Consider the following 20,022-nt stretch of genomic DNA (forward strand, 5'->3'; position numbering starts at 1 on the left):
GGGATCCCAAAGCCCTGGAGCTGAGGTGCTGAGGGCTGTGGGTCAGTGCTGGGCTGGGCAGTGGGAGGCTCCAGGAGCTTCAAGGGCTTCTCCAACCTGATTGTAGGTATAGGTGTAGGCAGAGGTACAGGTGTAGCTGTATCTACAGTGTGGGTGTAGGTACAGACAGAGGCACAGGGACATGTGCAGATGCTTGTGGAGGTTCAGCTACAGGTTCAGGTGCAGATACAGGTTCAGGTGTAGGTGCAGGGGTAGGTGTAGATGCAGGTTCAGGTTCAGGTGTGGGTGCAGACACAGGTTCAGGTACAGGTGCAGATACAGGTTTGGGCACAGATGAAGGGGCAGGTTTGGGCTCAGGCTGAGGCTCAGGCTGAGGTGCAGGTTTTGGTTTGGTTACAGATGCAGGTTCAGGTCCAGGTTCAGTTGCAGGTTTGGGTACAGATGCAGGGGCAGGTTCAGGTGCAGATGTAGGTTCAGATGCAGGTTTGGGTTCAGGCTCAGGTGCAGGTTTGGGTTTGGGTTCAGGCTCAGGCTCAGCTGCAGGTTCAGGCTCAGGTTTGGGTTTGGTTGCAGATGCAGTTCCAGGTTCAGGTTTGGGTTCAGGCTCAGGTGCGGGTTCAGGCTCAGGCTCAGCTGCAGGTTCAGGCTCAGGTTTGGGTTTGGTTACAGATGCAGTTTCAGGCTCAGCTGCAGGTTCAGGCTCAGGTTTGGGTTTGGTTGCAGATGCAGTTTCAGGCTCAGGTGCAGTTTCAGGTTCAGGTTCAGGTTTAGGTCCAGATGCAGGTTTGGGTCCAGGCTCAGGCTCGGTCCCAGGCTCGGGTTCAGTCCCAGGCTGGGGCTGGGGTGCGGGTCCCTCCTGCACTCCCCGCACTCGCCACGAGGCGTCGCCCCAGCGCAGCCCCCTCGGCCCCGCCCCCGGCGCCGGGCCCCGCCCCCTCCCGTCTCGCGGCGATGACGTGGCGGCGCGCCATAGGCGGGCGCGGGGCGGGGGCGCGGCGCGGCGCGGCCATGGCGCGCGCGGGGCCCGGCGGCGTGGCGGGGCCGCTGTGGCTGGCGGCGGGAGCCGGGCTGGGGCTGGGCCTCGGGCTGCTCTGGGCGCTGCGCCGGCCGCTCCGGGACAGCCACCGGCCGCTCCGGGACAGCCACCGGCCACACCGGGACAGCCACCGGCCGCACCGGGACAGCGAGCGGCGGGCGGGCGGCGGCGGCGGCGCGGGGCTGCGCAGCAGCGGTAGGACGCGGCCGCCCGGGGCCGGGCGAGGGGGCGGCTCCGCAGAGGAGCGGAGAGAGGCCGCGGCTCCAGCGCTGTGCCGCAGGGACCCCGCGGGGCTGAGGGTGCTGGGCAGGGCTGAGGGAATGGGGTGCTGAGGCTGGAGGAGGCTGAGGGCAGCCAGCAGCACTCTGTGACGCTCCGCACAGGAGGCTGCAGGAGCTGGGGTCAGTACCGAGTGACAGGACCAGGGGGAACGGGCTGCAGCTGCCCCAGGGGAGGCTGAGGCTGGAGCTGAGGCTGAGCTGTTTCCATGAGAGGGGTGTCAGCCCTGTGCCAGGCTGCCCAGGGAGCTGGGGCAGTGCCCAGCCCTGGAGGGATCCCACAGCCGTGGGGCTGAGGTGCTGAGGCCATGGGTCAGTGGTGACCGTGGCGCTGTGAGGAGGGGGCTTGGAGCACAGGAACATAAAGAGCTTTCCCAGCCCAGATGGGTCTGTGGTTCTGTAGTTTTGCTCTTCTCAAGATAAAGCATTTCCCAGGGAATCTTTACAGACATGCAGCAGGAGTTCAGCTTGTCCCTGCTTGCTGCTGGGCATCTGGGCTGTCAGAAGGGAGCAGTGAGCCAGCTGAAGGACACAGAAGCCCCAGGCTGGAACGCTTGAGACCAAAGCTCCTACTCCCCCATCTCCTGAAAGGTGCCAAGATGTCCCAGGCCAAGTCTGTTCCTGTTTGCATCTAATGAAGTTTTCCTCCTCTCCTTGTCCTCCAGCAGTGCCCAGCACACGGGTTCCTGACGGGGCAGGCGATGGGGTGATGTACGTGCCCCTCCTGGCACCTGAGGAGCAGCTGGATGTGCTGGAGGGGCTGGACTTCGTGTTGAGAAACATTGCAGAGCTCAGAAGAGAAGTGCAGGAGCTCCGGGACGCCCTGCAGCAGCTGGCAGCCCAGATCCTCAGTGAAGTCAGGTACCTGCCCAGCCCCTTCCTCCCTCCCTCTGCTCCTGCACATCTACCCCATGGCATGAAGAGTTATCAGAGGATCACAGAGTCCTTTGGGTTGGGAAAGCCCTTGGAGCTGCTGGAGCCCTGCCCAGCCCAGCACTGACCCACGGCCTCAGCACCTCAGCCCCACGGCTCTGGGGTCCCTCCAGGGCTGGGCACTGCCCCAGCTCCCTGGGCAGCCTGGCACAGGGGCTGACACCCCTCTCAGGGAAACAGCTCTGCCTCAGCTCCAGCCTCACCCTCCCCTGGGGCAACCTGAGGCTGTTTCCTCTTGTCCTGTCACTCACAGCTGGAGAGAAGAGACTGACAGGGATGTCCTGGCCTCCAGTGACACTGGTGTGGGCAGCCCCCTGTGTGTGGGCAGCCCCCTGTGTGTGGGCAGGGTGGGATTTTCCTTACAGCATCTTACACAGTGACACTTCCTCTGTGTTCCAGACCAGGAAGGTTGTTGGTTCTGTAGGTGTCTGTCTCTTGCCACTGCTCGTTTCCCTCTGGTTGCTGCTGACTGTAGATAGCTTTTGCTGTGGAATACAAGGTCCTCTGTCCTGCAGGGTGTTCCAAGATCTCTTTGCTCATGGAGGAAGGGCTGTGGTGTGGTTCCCCCTTGGTGTGGGCACTGCCTGTGTGGGTCACACGTGGGCCACATCCAGGGTCAGGTTTGCAGAGACCGCAGAGTCTGGCGTTGGGTGTCTGTGTAAGCACCAGGAAGCCGCCTGGGAATGCTCTGGATGTAAAGCAAACTGGACAGAGCAGACATTGCACTTCCAAATGGTCATTTGCTTTGTGTCTCTGCCTTCCTCCCAGGGCCCATCTGGAGGAAAGCCAGCGAGCAAGTCGCCGGCGGCGGTTCCCGTTTCCTCGCGAGAGAAGCGACTCCACGGGCTCCAGCTCCATCTACTTCACAGCCAGCTCAGGAGCAGCCCCCACGGACGATGGCGAGAGCGAGGGAGGGTGAGCAGAGCACCAGCTGGCCTTTGCTGCCCAGTCACTCCCATCTGAGCAGTTCCTGACACTAAGGGGGTGTTTTCCCCCCGTGGGGTGTCTGCCTGGTTCTGTTTGCTCTTGCCGCAGGCTGCCTCTGCCAAGGCCAGGCTGAGACAATGCAGCAACGCTGAGCTGTAGGGAAAGAGGGGAAAGAAGGGGGTTTTGAGGGTTGGTCTGTGGCTTTTTCGAGCAGTACTTTGCTTAGAGAGCCTTGCAGGAGGAAGGGAGGGACGAGTCCAGCTTGGGGTGTGAGTGGGGCAGCTGCAGTTGGGATTTGCACACCGTGGTGTGTCTCGGTGTCTGCACACGTTGATGGGGCTCAGAATGTGTTTCAGGTGAGAGAAGTGTCTGCAGCTAGAGTGTCTTTTACAGGTTTCTGCCTTAGCTTGTCACACTGATCAGTTGTGGTGCTCGAGTTCTTGTAGTTTAAAAGCAGGTGAAAAGCACAGTGTGGCTTAGGGACATGAGCAGAGGTGCCAGTGCAGATGGAGTCACTGCTGCTGGGCGGGTAATGGGGTGCTGCACACAGGCACCTGCTGCTGCCTCGCTGCAGCCCTCCTGTGCCTCCGTGGGAACAATCCCACCTGGAGCTTTTGGGGTGTGTGAGGCTGTTCCCAAACACACAGTGCTGCCCACAAATGCAGTGAATTCCAGCTCTGAGAGGAAGGCAGGGGGATTGGCCAGGGTGTGCTGCTCAGTGGCAGCCAAGTGGCCAGTCAGCTGGTGCAGACTGGCACTGGGTGGCTCAGCTTTGTCAGCAGGGGACAGAGCAGCCGCTGCTCCGAGAGCCTCCTGGAGCAATGGGCAGGCAGCTGTGTGACTGCTCTAACACCCTGGCACTGCAGTGTTTCAGCTCCACAGCTGGAATCAGTGGAGCAGGGAGGAGCTCCCACCCGAGCTACAGATCTGCTCCCTCCCTCTGAAGTGGGTGTTGATGTGAAGCGGTGCCCACGAGGGATCCGTGAGGGTGTGATGGGCAGCGGGGCTGCACTGCACATCTCACTGTGACACGGGGAGTTCTGAGGACAAGACCTTGCTCTCTGCACAAAGGAGCTGCATTGAGCCATCAGGGTGCTGATGCAGGCTGTGAAGCTTTATGTCTTGCCCTAGAGGGTTTCAGTCTAAGATGTTTAGCTGTATTAGATGAGGGCTGGAGGCTGAGTGAAGGTGCTTGTTTACCCTCTACCAGGGAGGGGAGTGCTTGGGCTTCAGGGATGGTTCTCAGAAAGCTGGAGCTGTGGTAGATAGCCCAATGTGCCTCCTTATCTGTGTGTGGCCAAGCCACTGCAACTGCCTGCTCCAGATAGGGGCTTTGGTGGGGGATCTCTGCAGGCAGAGGCAGCTGCACACACACAGCACTGGGCTCAGAGGAGAGCTCCTCCTGGGACTGCAGCTGCAGTTACCAAGTGCCCCCAGGCTGCAAGGACTTTTCATTCCAGCAGAAGCTGCAGAGTTGGCTTAGGCACAGCCTCACTGGGTGACAATTACAGGCATCCCCTGGAATCAACGTGTGGATGGGCTTTGAAGTTGCTGGTTTCAGGGAGAGACCTTTCTGTTAAATAAATCAGCAGAATCAGGGTGGAAAACGGCATGTTCCTGGCTGACTTGTTCTTCAGTGGAGAGCTTGCAGATACATGTGAGGGAGACAGAGAGTCATCTTTGGAAGGACTCTAGTTCTGTCAGCAGACACCCCCTGCAACGGCACCAGTCAGTGGGCAGTGATTACACGTACCCAGCACAGGCCTGGGTGTCTCTGTGCTTTGGGAGAGCTTAGTTTTAGCCAATTCCAGCATGTGAGCTCCATCCTGATTCTTTTGACTGCTCTAGCAGCTAAGCCTTGCCTGGGATCTGTGCCCTGGTGTCTTGCTGTGGCTGTGTCCTGGCTGGGCTCGTCGCTGCCGGTACCTGACGTGTCCCGGCTCCGTCCCGGGTTGTTTGATTCTCTCCACTGGGGTCGTTGGGCCTGGCAGGGGCTGTTGCAGTGTGCAGGGGAGCTGTGGGTGCCTGTGGCTGGGCTGTGTGTCGCTGCTGAAGGCTGCTTTCCTCAGCCAGCGAGGCCCTGTGTGAGAAGCAGCGGTCGGCGCGCCGGGAGCCCTGGGCTTGCTGCCGTTCCCTGGGGTGAAGCACCACACTCCCCTCCCTCCGTTGGGGCCAGCTGGGTGCTTGTGCTGTGCTGTGTGTTTCAGGCTGCCCCAGCCTGCACAGCATCTGCCCTGGTGTGTCGTGGCTGTTTTCTCCCAAAGGTACAGCACAGCCAACGCCGAGTCCGACTACGAGCGGGAGAGCGAGGACGGGGAGGATGAAGTGAGCGGTGAGACCGTGAGAGCTGCCCACAGGGACTCCCTGGACCTCGTTGGCGAGGATGAAGCGCAGCTGGGCTCAGCCCCCTCTCCGGAGGAGGGGCTGGGGCAGCTCCTGCGGCAGGCTGACCGCCTGCACGGCGGCGGCGAGCGGGACAAGAGGGAGGGATTCCAGCTGCTGCTCAACAACAAGCTGGCGGTAAAGCTCCCCTTCCCGAGGGCTCCCAGCACTCACTTGTGTCTGCAGCTAATGGCTGGCAAAGGGGAAGCTGCGTTCTGAGCAGCGTCCTGACAGCAACCGGCCAGCTCCCAGCAGCCTCCTCCCTCGGGAGCGGCCGGAGCCCACAGCTCTGCAGCGGCAGCGGCCAGTTCCCAGTCGCTGCCTGACTTGGGGCTCTGTGTCATGTCACCACTCCCCCGTGTGCCCACGCTGCACGTGTGCCATGCAGGGCTGGCTGTGTGCACTGGCCTCAGCAGCCCCTGGGAGAACATCTGCCTCGCTGCGGGAGTGACAGGTCTGTGCAAGGGCTGCTCAGCACACGGTGCTGAGGTCACTGCCGTGCATCTCCAGGCTGAAGGCTTTGCCAACACTCATGTGTGGATAACGAGGCTCAAATCCTGGTTGCTGCAGCAGATGGCTGCCCAGCACCTCTGGGCACCCACAGGGACGCATCCAGCGCTGGAACTCCCCTCGCTGGGGTGCTGAGACCCGCGGGGATCCCTGTGCCAGCCCCCTGTGCACCCTTGGCCTCTCTCAGTGTTTACCCGAGTACTGCAGAGCCAGCAAAGAAAACAAGTTTGGCTTACCAGCCTCTTAAAGAGCAAAAGCTTTTTGGCTCCTGTGTTTGCAGGAAAGAGGTAACAGAGAACTTGATGGGTGCCAGTGTCAAGTAGGTTGGTTGTTTTCCTTCCCACCAGGAAGAAATGCCAGGCCTGCTGCTGCTGAGCTCTCCTGCATGCTGCTTTCTGCTGACTCTCCCCCTTGGTTTGCAATAAAGAGAAACCAGTTAGGTGCTTCTGCTTTGATTTTCTCCTTCTTGTTTTGGAAGTGAGTGAGTGTTTGTCAGAGGTAGCAGCCTCCAGCTGAGCAGCAGAGCTGCAGTGCTGCCCTGGCTGTGAGGACAAGGCAGGATGTGAAGCTGTGAGCAGAGCATGAAGAAGAGCAGAGTGGAGTTTGTGAGTTCTAACAGTGCTGAGATTTGGTGGCTTCTTTTTGTCCCCTCACTGTTTGAGGTTAGTGGAGGCTGGTGAGGAGCTGCCCCCAGCATGGCCTTTGAAGTGGAAGGGCTCCTTGTGGGAGGGCAGCAGCAATTAGAGCCATTCTAATGGCAGTGTGAGCTCGATGAGGAGGTTGGGCATCCAGCCTGTTCTCTCTGCCTCTGCTTCAGTTCTTTGTACCCTCGGGGCCTTTGAAGCTTCCACTTGCAACTCCTTCCTTAGTCTCTAACTTCCAGTATGTGCTCTGGCTTGGCTTTTTGCTTCCCCATCCCTGTGTCAGCAGCAGAGTGGCTCTTGACGTGTCCCATGTGTGGTTTTGCTCAGTATGCAGAGCACAGGGACTTCGCGTGGCGCCTGGCCCGAGCACACAGCGACATGTGCGAGCTCGCGGGGGACGCGGACGAGAAGAGGTCGTACGCCTCTGACGGTGAGAGCCCGCCGAAAGGGAGGGGGCTGTTCAGAGCTGGTGCTGCACTTGGGATTTGCAAACCCTGCACTTGCAAACAACGGGGCAGATCTTGTCCCTCTGCCCTTTTTTGGTGCCCGTGTGCCTCAGGTGTTTGCTCTCTGCAGGGCGGCGTCAGCAGACCAAGGGCTGCTGGAAGGTGAAGGTCTGTCTCTCAGACCTGTCGCCCCTGTCCTGTGTGGCATTGGGATAAACAGCTTTCTGCAGCAACACACGTGATTTCTTGTGTTGCTCAGGTGTGCAGATACAAAAAGGGAGCTATTTTTGAGCATGTGTACTTGCAGGACTCAGTTTCGTTTCATCCCCTCGTTACCCTTCACGGGGCCCTGCTGGGGCAGGGGGGTTGGACTGGGTGACCTCTCAGTGTCCCTTCCCAGCCCTTATGGTTCTGTGATCTCAGAGGTGGCTGGTTTGCAAGACACTGGGTGAGAAAAAGGCCAAACAAACCAGCTTTGTTACAGTTAAGATGTGCAACAGAAGGTACTGTGCCAAGTAATTAGTGTGGTGGTCACTGTGCACATAACTAAGGGCAGTTAATACCTGATGTAATGATCCTCTTCTGGAAAGAGTAGCCATTCAAAACAAGCTTTGTGCCATCCTATTACTGTGCTCTCAAGAGCCTCAAAGAAGTTGAGAGAAAACCTCTGGATTTCTCACCTCTGGCCACTTACTTGCAGGGAAAGAAGAGCTAGAGGTTGCCTTGCAGAAATGGGACCAAAGTGCCGAGTGCCATCAGTGGTGAGTAACTCTTTACTTCTTGCTTTTAAGCAGCACAGGGAGAGGCCTCAGATTCTTGTGAGCATTTAACAACTAACACTAGTTGTTAGTGCAACTACCCTGATGCTATTGAACATGAAAAGCCCCCTTGGGCAGCTCTGGTGAGCTGCTGTAAGCGGTGCCTGGGCAGCTGCTCGCGTTGGTTGTGATTAATCAGCTTTGTTTATGCCGACTGAATGATGAATTTCTCCCTGAGATGAGGTGGCCAGAAGAGCCCCTGAGCAAAAGCTCCCAAAGAGTGAACTGCTTTTGGTACAACCTGTTGTTAGTAGCCAGGCTTTGGTGGGCCTGCACTTGACAAGCCGATGGACTTCAGTGGTGGGAGCGAGGGGGGAACAGGCTGTTGGCACAGCGAGCGTGAGGTGAGTCAGTACAGTGAGCTCCATCTGGTCTCAGTTTAGCACACCAGGCTGCATATGCTTTGAGCCACTTGTAGTGGCTTGATGTATGTTGAAGAGGTGAGGAGAGGCAGCTTTCTTTGGAAGCTTCCCTGGGAGTCGTTGCTGGGAGCCCCGTGTGTGCCTGGGCAGATGCTGCAGCCCTCCTGGCACACTGAGCAGCCAGACCCCGAGCTGGGGTGTGGATGGGCTGCCAGAGGGTGTGTTTCAGGCAGATAACTTGCAGAAAGCCTCTTCTGGAGGCTGTGAGAGCTCGGTGTGGTGAGGCTCTTTGTTTTCTTTCAGCCCCTTTTGAGCCCCCTGTAGAGCAGTGTGTACACCCTGTCTGGCCAAGCCCACAGGCACAGCCCTGGGGGCAGAGCCTGCAGAGTTGCATATTAAATATGAATGAGCTTTTTCCTTTGTGTCCTCCAAGGTTCTTGGTTAATTGTTGCTCTTCAGCCTGTTACTGACTGTGCAGTGCAGGCGTGTCCAGAGGTGAGGGATCTGCCTCAGCTAGGCCTGGGAGTGTGGAGTGCCATGCCAGTGCTCTTACATTCATCCCAGTTCTGGAGTAAGGAGAAACAACATTCTTATCAAACAGCCTTGTGCAGTGTTCTCTGGCCTGGCACTGCCGTGTTCTGCTCATGGCTGCTGCTTGTCGCTCTGAAGGCCTCTGAAGTGAACCAAGACAGCAGCTCATGGCTCTGTTGGTGCACAGATTCAGCTGTTTGTCGTGCCAGAAGGTGAAGTGATGTGTGGTTCAGCTAAGCAAGGTGTGCAGTGTTGTGTAGCATTTATCAGCAGTTACTGTGAAGCACTGACAACGTGTGAATCAGAGCAGGGAGAGAAATGGGAATAGCTGGGAAAACAGGCTGCTGCATGTCTTTGCCAAACAAGATCTGCACTCTTGTGGGAGGAGTGAACTCATTGGAGGATCACTTTGGATTGTTGGCATCTCAATAAATGCCTTTGTCTTGGAAAGACTGGCTTGGAGCTCTCAGTTATGAATTGCTGCTCTCAGTTAAAGCTTTGACAGGAAGGAAGAAGAGTGGCCCAGACAACGTGACTGATCTGTAGCAGACTCTGGTGCTCAGCTTTGCTGCCTGGGCATCTTGCAGGAGTGGGTTTTCAGTTGCCAGGTTGGGTCTCAAGGTTTGTAAGGTGCTTGATCACTTGGTGTTTCCCAAAGCCAAGTTCCATGTGAGGGTGTAACATGCACAGCTTGGCTTTGCAGTTCAGGGTCTATTGTGTAATGGCTGGAGGGTGTTGTTTAGTCCTGTTGTCTCCTGTGGTAAATCTGGAGCCTTTGGAGGCGAGATGTGCTCAGTGCTTCTCTTACAACCTGTACCCTGCTGTTTCCCCCAGCAGCTTTGGGGAAAGAGAGCACAGGTCTTGTCCTGTTGGAGCTGTCTATTCCCCAGCAGGGACGAGGCTTCTGCACATCTGCATCTTGCTGTTGGTTCCAGAGAGCAGCTGCAGCAAGGAGGGAGCAGAGCAGCACGTGGGAGGTGTGGGGTCCAGTGGAAATGAATGTGCAGCCCCCTTTACCACTCACAGAAATGATTGCTTTCTCCCCTGCAGGGCACAGGGAATCACTCCCTTTCCAGCTCTGTGTGGGTCAGGGGGTGGTCATGAGCTGCTCTAATTGCATCCCTTTTTATGCTAATGGGATGCATCCTGAGGAAAACAGCCTGTCTCGTCAAGTGATGCTTAAGGCATGGGAGGAGACACGGGCATGGGAAGGGTGGGGTGAAGCACAGTTCCAAAAGGCACTGCTGGTGGTTTCCCCTTTACTCCAGTAAAGCTCAGTGTGCTGTCTGGGGCAGCAGAGTTCAGGAGGATACCAAAAAGCACAGGGAAGAACAGAGTGAGGACTTTCCCTCAGCCCTGGGCACAGAGGTGAGTTCCCAGCCCAGGATGGAGCTGCCTTGGCTTTGTGTGAGCTCAGGTTCCTGCTGTTCTGTGCCAGCCTCTGGTGCAGACCCCATCCTTTGACATGCTCTGGAGAAAAGCCCTGCTTGCTCTGTTTGAAATGCCCAAGTTTGAAAGCTGTTACTGGCTTTGATCTGATGCTTCTGCTGCTGCCTTGTGGAGGAGGGAGCAGAGGGTGCCTGCTGATGCTCCCTTTGTTACTCACAGCCTTATCCTGTCCCACATCTCTCTTTAATATCTTTTTCCCTTACTGAAGACTCTCAGTCTTTTGTCATTTCATTTCCTAGGGAGTGCTTTTATCAGCTCTCATCAGCCTTGTTGTCTGTCCTGTACTTTCAGACACAAGTACAGAGACACCCCTCAGAGCACAGGCTGTGCTGCTCTCCAAGACAGATTAGACAGACCCCCAGGGAGCACCCTCAACCCTTCAACAAGCTGCAAACCCAGCAGCCCCAGCCCTTCGGTGCAGGAGTTCCACAGAAGGGACACTGGCAGTCCTAAAGCCCAGTGTGCAGTTACTGGCCTCCTTCCTTTCTCTGAAAGCAGGACATTTAGGTTGCTTTGATGTGTTGTTCTCCTCTCATCTTGGCAGGATTGGGAGCTGAGTTTGCTAGAAGCTTCTGCATCCCATCTGTTGCTCAGACACAGGGGCTGGGTTAACTGTGAGCGACTCGCTGACGGTGTCTGGTGGGAGGCACAGCACCAAGTGTCTGGGCAGATTTGGCTGTGGCTGGAGGCAGCATTGAGTGACTCTCTGAACTCACCCTGAGGTGAAGATGCACTTTTCTGTCTTCCAAGCTGAGACGCCTTTCAAGTGGCTTTTGTCTGGCTCTGCTAACTGGAAGCTGAGCTCTGCCAGGGGGGTTTGTTTCCTTGTCTGTGTGTCACTGTCAATGCTGCTTGACTGGCACTGAACAGCTTCCACAGGCTGACACTGGTAGTTCTGGCTCACTCATCTGTTGGGTGTTGTGGTGAAAAGCCAGTTAATTACCTGTGAAACAAAGGTTGATGTCAGTGAGAGGAAGGCTGATGTTCTGCTGCTTTGTGGGTGGTCAGGCTGTGCTGTTGGGCTCCTCCTCCTTTTATTGGCCTGTATTTCTAAACCCTGGTCATGGTGTGGTTAGGGGTGTTTAGCACAGGCTGATGTTTGTTGTGAGACAGACTGGAGAGGACCATAAGAACACTTCATCCTCTGCAAGTGGCACAGGGCAGCAGCACAGCCACAGGCTCTGTCAGCTGGGAGAAAAGGGTTTTCCCAGCTTATCTGGGAGCCTTTCCATTAGCATGAAAAAGCAGCATTTTAGGGCTGAACAGGGGTTGTTTTTCACGGGAAAAATTAACGTGTAAAAAGGGGTGAGATTGAGAGACAAAGCTGTACTCTTCAGGAGGCAGCAGCTCCTCTGAGCCCTGGCTTCCACGGGAAGGTTCGGTTCAGGCAGGAGCAGTGAGGTGTGAAATGCTCTGTGGGCTGTTTCCTGATGCTGAGGGGAGTGTGTGGAGGCTGAAAAGCCTTCTGACAGATTCCTGCTGGGAGATGGTGTGGTGAGGTGAGACAGGATCCAGCAGTGCTGCCATGTGCCTGTGCTGAAAGAAATCTCGAGGGAGGTTTGCTTGAATCTACTGAGTGGAGACCTGTGTAATTCACTTGCCCATCCTCTCCTCCTCTTTTTTTTTCTTGTGGCACACTCTGAGAAGAGAAGGGGAAGCCTCTGCCATTCCCAAGCTGTCACCCCAGCAGGATGGCAGAGATCAAAACTGAAGCAGCTCGGCTGAAGCTTCGGTGTGCAGCTCAGCAGCAGAGGAACTGGAGACATCCCAACCCCCCTGGATGAGGTCCTGTGTGCCCTGCTCTGGCAGGGGGGTTGCACTGGATGAGCTTTCCAGGTCCCTTCCAGCCATTGAGACTCTGTGATTCCAAGATGTGTTGATCTTGGGAAGCAATGCAGGGAGGGAGAGGGTCTGAGCCAGGGTGAGGCAGGGAGGTGAGGTGGGAGGCTGCAGATCCGTGGCTAATTCCCTTCCTGAACTTCCACAGCTGATGACACGACTAACTTTGCTTCTCAGCCTGAAAATTTACCAACTCTTGCTACAGACAAACCCAGGTGTCTTTGCCCTTGCAGCACTGAGAGCCTGTTCTTTTGTTTCCCATGTTTGGTGGCTGTGTTGGGCTGCAGGACAGAGGTAGGTTTCGCCATCTTTGCCCGCTGTGCCATAGATCAGCACCGTAGTTCCTTAGAGCTTTACTTAGCTCTGGATGTCACTGCAGTAGCCTTTGCTCCTTTGTGCCCTGGCACAGTTTCCATTGCTGAGTGAAGGAATTCAGGGTGCAGAGCTGTGCTGCTCCTGTTGCAAGGAGAAGGAAGGCTTCCCAGGATGCTGGTGTCACATCTACCTGACACCTTCTTGTGGGCTGGGCTCACACCACGTGTGTCTGTGCAGTGCCCCTGTCTCCCCCAGGCAGCTGTGGAGCTGTGAGCACTGGTGGCATCAGGGGGCTGTGTGTGTCCCTGCCTGAGTGAGCACTGGTGGCATCAGGGGGCTGTGTGTGTCCCTGCCTGAGTGAGCACTGGTGGCATCAGGGGGCTGTGTGTGTCCCTGCCTGAGTGAGCACTGGTGGCATCAGGGGGCTGTGTGTCCCTGCCTGAGTGAGCACTGGTGGCATCACGGGGCTGTGTGTGAGCACTGGTGGCATCAGGGGGCTGTGTGTGTCCCTGCCTGAGTGAGCACTGGTGGCATCAGGGGGCTGTGTGTGTCCCTGCCTGAGTGAGCACTGGTGGCATCAGGAGGTGTGTGTGTCCCTGCCTGAGTGAGCACTGGTGGCATCAGGGGGCTGTGTGTGTCCCTGCCTGAGTGAGCACTGGTGGCATCAGGGGGCTGTGTGTGTCCCTGCCTGAGTGAGCACTGGTGGCATCAGGGGGTGTGAGTGAGCACTGGTGGCATCAGGGGGTGTGAGTGAGCACTGGTGGCATCAGGGGGCTGTGTGTGAGCACTGGTGGCATCAGGGGGTGTGTGTGAGCACTGGTGGCATCAGGGGGTGTGTGTGAGCACTGGTGGCATCAGGGGGTGTGTGTAAGCACTGGTGGCATCAGGGGGTGTGTGTAAGCACTGGTGACATCAGGGGGTGTGAGTGAGCACTGGTGACATCAGGGGGTGTGTGTGAGCACTGGTGACATCAGGGGGTGTGTGTGAGCACTGGTGGCATCAGGGGCTGTGTCCCTGCCTGAGAGCAGCGTCTGTGCCGCAGGTTCGCTGTGCTGTGCGGGCAGCTGGCGGAACACGAGGGCATCCAGAAGCGCATCCACTCGGGCCGTGTTTTTAAGGTGAGCAGGAGGGACGTGCTGGTTTGTGTGTCAGCATGGGACAACACTCGCTTCTGTAGTGGTAAGTTAGCAAAGCTGGCTCCAGCTCTCGTTGGGGAAGCTCTAGGCCTCAAGTTGCTGCTGTGAGTGGGTGGTTTGGGCTGAGGAAGGCCAGCCCAGCCCCGTGTGATGGAGCCCAAAAAAAGTCTTGGAGATAGAAAGTATGTACATGGTGAGGCCAGGAGCTTGAGATAACCATGTGGCAATGAGCTACAGTGCCAGCTCTTCTTCAGTAGCCGCCTGGGAGTGTGCTTGGAGCCTCCCAGGGATGCAAAGCAGCTGCATTTCAACCTGCCTCAGATTCCTTTGTTGGCCTTTCAGGCACAGCAGGGATGTTGCAGGGCAAGAGGATGCAGAGTCACTGCAGCACGGGCCATGTGTAGTTCTGCCCTTGTCAGCTGCTGACACGAGCAGCAGGTTGGTCATGGCAAAGCTCAGGGAAGGGGGCAGGAGGAAAGGAAGGGCGGCTTCATTTGTGTGTGTGTGGCAGTTCCAGCCTCTGAGGCTGATGGAAATGCTGCTTTTCTGCATTCACACCAACCATTCTAAGAACATTTGCAGCCTCTTCAGCTGTGTTGATCTCTGACACTTCAGTTGTGGCCTTCTGAGTGCTTCCTTTCCTCTTTCCTCCTTTGCTCACCTGCTCCTGTGGCTACTGGACTGGCTTATAACGAACCTGACGTGTGGTCGTGGTGATTTTTCCCAGGAGCACATTGACAAAGCCATTGAGCTGAAACCAGAGGATCCAAAGTCTCACTACCTTTTGGGCAGGTGGTGCTATCAGGTAAAAGGGTTTATTACTACTTATTATTGCTGTTTGCTCACAGTGTTATCCCTGAAGTGCTCTGAAGGGTTTGGGCTTCAGCCTGGCAGTCAGCGCAGGCAGCGTGGGAGGTGGGCTGGCAGAGGATGGGCTGGGGAGAGCAGTAGCTGCAGACTGGCTGTTACTGATCCTCCTGCTTTTGTTCAGTGAAAACATGCTACCTTCAGCCCTTTCAGCACATCTGGATGTGATCAAGGCCCTTTGAGGGCTGGCAAGAGCTGCTGCACACAGTGTGTCTGTGCAGTCCTTTGCATGTGTTTCCCCTGCCCTTGCTCCACCGAGCACTGGGGGCACCAGAAGCATGCCAGCTGCTTTGTGCTTCTTGACACAGGGAAAGCTTGAAGGCAAATGCCATAAATCACCTTTAGTGCCTATAAAAAGAAGTGAGAGCTTGCAGTAACTGTCTCCTTTTCACTTGGTACAATTTGAAGGCACTTTGCTGCTGTCAGGAATGAAGTTGGGTTGCAGAGATCAGAGCTAATTGGCACCAGTAATTACAGAGGAGCAGTGGGCTGAGCTGGTGGGAACTCCTCTCTCTTTGTTCTGCTGTGGACCATTTACCCAGCTTTGTTAGAGCTCCTGAAGCTGTGGCAGAAGCTACAACCCTCAGCATCCTTTCCCCTGCTGGCCACCTGATTCTCAGAGAGTGACTGTCTGGTGGTGGGAAGGCCTTAGCCTTAGGGGGAAGCCTTTGTGAGGTGAGAACAGGTTCTTGTGCAGGATGGGAGGCAGGAGATGGGAGGCAGAGGTGGGATCTGCCCGTGGGGAGGTCGCAAGGCCGTGTTTGGGGTGTTGGGCCACCCACACTGTTGCATGCCTGTGGTGTTCAGCCAGAGACAAACGTGTCTCTGAAGGTGGTGCATGTGGCAGCTGATGTCTGGAGCTGCAGAAGCTGAAAGGCAAAGCAGGCAGAATGCAGGGGCTGGGCCTGGCTACTCATCCAGAGCCTGCTGATACCCAGGGCCTTTGGCTTTCTCTGGGGCCACAGGCAGCTACAAGAAACTGGATGGTTCCCTGTCTGCTTTTGCATGTGAGCCTGAGAGTTCCATTGGACTGTCTCTGCAGGTCTCCCACCTGGGATGGCTGGAAAAGAAGACTGCCTCAGCTTTGTTTGAAGCCCCTCCCACAGCCACCATAGAGGAGGCGCTGCAGAGCTTCTTACGGGTAAGGGGGCTGGGCAGGGGAGCAGCAGCCTGGCGAGTGCAGGCAGGAGGGGCAGCTGCAGCACCCCCACCCTGCTGGAACCATCCTCCCCAAGTGCTCTGTGCTCAGCACCTCATGACAAGCTGAGGCCTTTGCTAACCCAGCCAGGCAGGCCTGGGAGAAACACATCCAACTGAGCTGTGCATGCACAGAAGTAGGGTTGAGGCTTTTAAGAGGTGCAGTGAGCCTGATCCAGGCATGAACTGTGTCCTTTGCGTGTCCCAGGGTCAGCTTTTCTCTGCCTGTGTGTTCTTTGCAGGTCGAGGAGCTGAGCCCTGGCTTCTCCAAAGCAGGGAGAGCATACATTGCCAAGGTAAGCAGCCACTTGTTGCTCTCTTCACTTCAGCCATAGGCTTCTAGGTTAAGAAGTACTGGTGTTAAAAGCTATTCAGCTGTGAAGTGCTGAGCAAATGTCCCTCCATGCAGAGGCAGGGCCTTACAGGGTAACATTTCAGAGAAAGGGGGGCACTGAGCTTCAGGGAGGGTTCTGCCTTTGAGTCATCCACTGGAGCATCCTCCTTGCTGTGGTGAGTAGATCAAATTCTGCACAAAGCTGCCCTGGTTGCTTCTAAGTCACAGGCTGGAGGCTTAATGCCACCAGCACCAGTGGTTTCTGTGGTGTGTGTGCAGAAAGGGGGTCGTGGGGAGAAGGGAAGGACAGAGTCTGTCTTGCCAACAGAGGTGGAGCCTTGGGCAGTGATGGCTTACACCACCAGTGCCTGGAGCTGCAGCTCTGCAGCTCTTTGGCTTCGTACTGAGGAACCCTTGGTTCTGAACTCCTCCATCATTAAACTGCTGCTTGTTTCCTACAACCTCCAGTTGGAGTCTAGAAAGATCTACAGCCCAGGTAAATGTTAACCAGAGCACAGCAAAGGGGAGCTGTGCTCATTCTGTGACCTCCCTGAGCTCCCAGTGCCCCCCAGAGGGTGAGTTTGTCAGGGTCCTGGGAGCTGCTTGGCCTGCAGTACCTGCCTACTGGAACCTAGGTGCAGGATTTACGTCACAGCACCTCATGGAAGGAAAACAAAGGTGATGGCAGAGGAGGAAATCCCAGCAAGAGGTGCAGGAGCCTTCACACCAGCTGCATTTCCTCTTTGATACATGGCAGCTCACTGGGTGCCTTCAGCCACGGGTCTGTCAGGTGGGATGAGCTGTGTTTGTTCATCAGCCAGCCCTGGCTTTTGGCTGCTGAGTGCCATGTTGGATTTGCTCTTAATTGCTTCTCTCTGCTTGTAAAGGGAACCAGCACCCACAGAAGTTCAAAAGCAGCCCTAAGTATCTGGTGTGTGAGTAAAGAGGGGAAGAGTTGAGGCTTGTTTCCAGTGAAGCTGCAGCAGCTCCTTGCAAGTCTGAACCTGGAGAGACTTTCAGAGCTGATGTGAAGCCTGGGGGGGATCTGGATGGGCATCATGGTGCATTGGCATTGGGCTGACAGTTCACCACGAGCCTGGCAGGTGTGAGAGAGCACCAGCAGTGCCCTGCAGACACTGATAGCTGTCTTCCTCGGTTGCCAGGGTCCATCATTGCTCAGTGATGTTTGCTGCCTGTTTCTTCCTCTTTATCCCTTCTCACACCTTCATTTTCTCTTCTCAGTGTTACAGGGACCTGGGGAACAAGACTGCAGCTCTGCTCTGGATGGATCTTGCTTCAGAGCTGCCTGTGAATACAAAAGAGGTAATGTCCTCACTGAGCACATGTTGATGATGGGCACAGGTACAAGTGTTTCTGAAGGGTTTTCCAGCTTGTAATCTCAGGTCTTGGAGTGTTCTGGTCCTTGGTTTGGGCTGCTTTCCTCTCTTGGGACCTGCTGTCTGAATGCCTGAACGAGGACAGGTGCCCAGCAGGAGCTGAGCCCACATCAGTTTGCATCCTGGTCTTGGTGTTCTTTGCATTGTCACAAAAACTGCAGGCAGAGTGGTGCAAGCAAGGTCCTGCAGCCTTGGTCTGATGGGCCAGACCAGCAGTGGGTACAGAAATACACACAGCACTGTCCCTCTGCTCTGGTTTTAAGGCCAGGGGCAGTCTTTAGGTGGTTGCAGAAGTGGTGTGCTGAGATTCAAACCACAAGTACTTGGGAGATCCTGGCAAACCCTCTGGCAAGGAGCTGCCTGTTCTGTGCTCCCACCTGCAGGGCACTGTCCAGAACTGCATAAGCCACTTGGGGAAAACAGGGCAGGGAGCAGGATTTCATCCCTTCCTGGAGGGGGAAGTATCCCAGCTCTGCCTGAGGAGGCTCTTTCTCACCATAGGCTGCTTGGAAATCTCTCAGGACAGTTAGACTGGTGTGTGTGAGAAACAGGAGGGGTTTCTCCCAAAAGAACAGGAGCTGTCTGTGGTGGAGGCAGAAGAGTCTGACTGGAAGAGCCCTGAGGTTGTCAGGAAAGTCCAGGAGAGAGCTGCAGGCAGGAAAGCCACGAGGAGTTAACTCCCCCTCCTGCTCTGAAATGCCAAGTGGCTGTCAGTAAGGAAGCCAGTTCTCGAGTGGCCCTGTTAAGTCCCTGCAAATCTTAGTTCTCATCATCAATCAAATAACTTCAGTTGTGTTGAGAAGGAAAAACAAAGGTGTTTGTGCAGCCCATGGCAGCCTGTGGGGAGCAGAGGGCTGCATCCTGCTGCTTGGCTGCTGGCTCGTGTCTCTGCTGCTGGGGAAGCTGGGATCAGCCTCAGAAGCCCTGGAGCTGAGAGGGAGGGAAAGCAAAGCGGGAGGAGGGCCAGTGTCAGCTGGGGGTGTGCTCAGAGGCACTGTGGGCTGGGGAGGAAAAGGGAAACTCTCTTGTTTGCTTGTCTGTCCATTTCTCTGTTCTCTTGTTGCGTTTCCAGGACTTGGAGAGCGAGAGGGAGCTGCAGGAGATGCACTCGGCCTGGGAAGAGTAAATCCAGAGAGGCTCCTTCCCCTGGTGCTGCACAGACAGAAGCATTCCATGGCTGAGCCCCAGGAGCTCACAGGAGAGATGATGCAGCAGCACACCCCCAGGGAATCCTGCTGGGATCCAACCCCATCACACTTTGCATCATTTTCCTTCTTCATGCAAATGTTTGGCTTTAAAATCCCTCAGAACTGTCAGATGTGTGTGAGGTGGCACCTGTGCTATGAAGTGTGTGGTGATGTGTATGTATCAGTCATAGCTCTGTGTGAGATGTACTTTGTGACCTAATACACTCACGTTTCTAGCTCTAGGCCAGAGATTTTCTGTCACAAGCTGGAGCTGTGTAACAGCCAGAGCCCCAGGCCTGCTTGCTGCTGAGCTCCCTCAGCTGCTTCCTCAGGAAGCCTGCAGCCAGGAGGGATGGAAACTGCTGTACACTGGCAAGGGGTGAGGCAAAAACCACCTTCCAAACTTGCCCCAAATCTTTAGCAAGGCTTTCTTGGCATCCCTCAGCCTGCAGCTGGCAGCTCACTGGGGAGTGTTAGGTCTTGCCAGGCTGTGTGGTGCTCGTGCAGGGCAGCAACACTTCTTTTCTCACCTTCTCAGCCCCTTGCACGTGTGTGTTCAAGGTGGGGGTTTTACTTGGTGAAAATAACACTGGAGGGCAGCTGTGCAGCAAAGTTGGCTGTACAAGCTTCGTGTTTCACACATGGGACACTCTCAGCTGCTTCTTTTCCCCCCTCTCTCCCAAATCAAACTATAAAGTACTGAGCTTGTTTCCTGCACGCTGGAGTTGCTCCCTGTGGCTTTGGGCAGGGTGGTGAGTGGACAGCAGCTTACTGCAGAGTCCTGTGGCTGTTGGGGTCCCACCATCGCTGTTCTTCATCTTCCTTGACTCTCTCCAGCACTTGCTGTGTCTGACATCAGGAGGGACAGAAATCAGAGGTTTTAGGCCATTTTCTTGGGCCTCTTTCATCAGCTGTGGCAGCTTCTTCACCACTGTAACATTCATTCCAGTAGGGACAGTCAGTTACTGGTGGGTCACTGGGCAGTTACTGCAGCAGTGGGTGGGATGGAACAGGAGCTGAACCAGTGAACTCTCAGCCAGGGCTGTCAGTGACGTTCCAAGCAAAGATTCAAATGGTTATTAATGTCTCTTCCCACTGAGGTGAAAGAGTTGATAAAGCCATTGGTGGTTTCCCAAGGCCAGGGGAGAAGACTGTAGAGGGTGTTTTAACCTGGATCACCAGTGGCTGTGGCTGGTTTGTTGGTGAGTATTCAGCATCTATACCATTTGAGAGGCCCAAGCCTGTTCCTCTGATGCCAGGCTCAGCCCCCTTCAGTGCTTGTGGGGAGGCAAAGGTCCCTCCATGTAGCCATGGACACCCTCCTGCATGAGCTGTGCCCAGGGATGGTGAGCAGAAGCATCCCCCCCTCCTCCTGCCTCCCACCCTTTAGGTACTTACAGATGAGGCTGAGGCTGCCCTCAGCCTTCCTTGGCC

General features: G+C 56.0%; 1 protein-coding gene across 9 annotated transcripts; it reads left to right on the plus strand.

The window, feature by feature from the left end:
* The first annotated feature begins 1,146 nt into the window (after positions 1–1,146).
* RMDN3 (regulator of microtubule dynamics 3) lies at positions 1,147–18,830 on the plus strand. 9 transcript variants are annotated; one of them, XR_009819023.1, is made up of 14 exons: positions 1,463–2,175; positions 3,016–3,162; positions 5,439–5,694; positions 7,038–7,140; positions 7,857–7,917; positions 13,513–13,588; positions 14,334–14,411; positions 15,516–15,614; positions 15,913–15,966; positions 16,080–16,180; positions 16,333–16,500; positions 16,640–16,794; positions 16,892–17,107; positions 17,247–17,328. XR_009819023.1 is itself a non-coding variant. In XM_061999201.1 (12 exons), the coding sequence occupies exons 2-12, from the start codon at positions 2,024–2,026 to the stop codon at positions 18,525–18,527; spliced, it is 1,161 nt and encodes a 386-aa protein (XP_061855185.1). In that variant the 5' UTR covers positions 1,147–1,231; positions 1,983–2,023; the 3' UTR covers positions 18,528–18,830. The 9 variants fall into 9 exon arrangements, 6 of the variants coding, with proteins under 6 accessions (XP_061855185.1, XP_061855186.1, XP_061855187.1 ...); XR_009819022.1 differs by having other exon boundaries at positions 16,333–16,794; XM_061999201.1 differs by lacking the exons at positions 16,080–16,180; positions 16,333–16,500; positions 16,640–16,794; positions 16,892–17,107 and adding exons at positions 1,147–1,231; positions 18,474–18,830 and having other exon boundaries at positions 1,983–2,175; positions 17,247–17,327.
* The last annotated feature ends 1,192 nt before the right edge of the window (positions 18,831–20,022 follow it).

Source organism: Colius striatus, chromosome 7, assembly GCF_028858725.1.
Source record: "Colius striatus isolate bColStr4 chromosome 7, bColStr4.1.hap1, whole genome shotgun sequence".
Lineage (NCBI taxonomy): Eukaryota > Metazoa > Chordata > Aves > Coliiformes > Coliidae > Colius > Colius striatus.

Excerpts from the sequence above, each read along its gene's own strand:
- RMDN3 (XM_061999200.1), top strand. The coding sequence starts at position 1,949 with ATGAAGTTTTCCTCCTCTCCTTGTCCTCCAGCAGTGCCCAGCACACGG. Across the intron at positions 7,918-13,512 it reads AGTGCCGAGTGCCATCAGTG|GTTCGCTGTGCTGTGCGGGC; the intron begins GTGAGTAACTCT and ends TCTGTGCCGCAG. Across the intron at positions 13,589-14,333 it reads ACTCGGGCCGTGTTTTTAAG|GAGCACATTGACAAAGCCAT; the intron begins GTGAGCAGGAGG and ends GATTTTTCCCAG.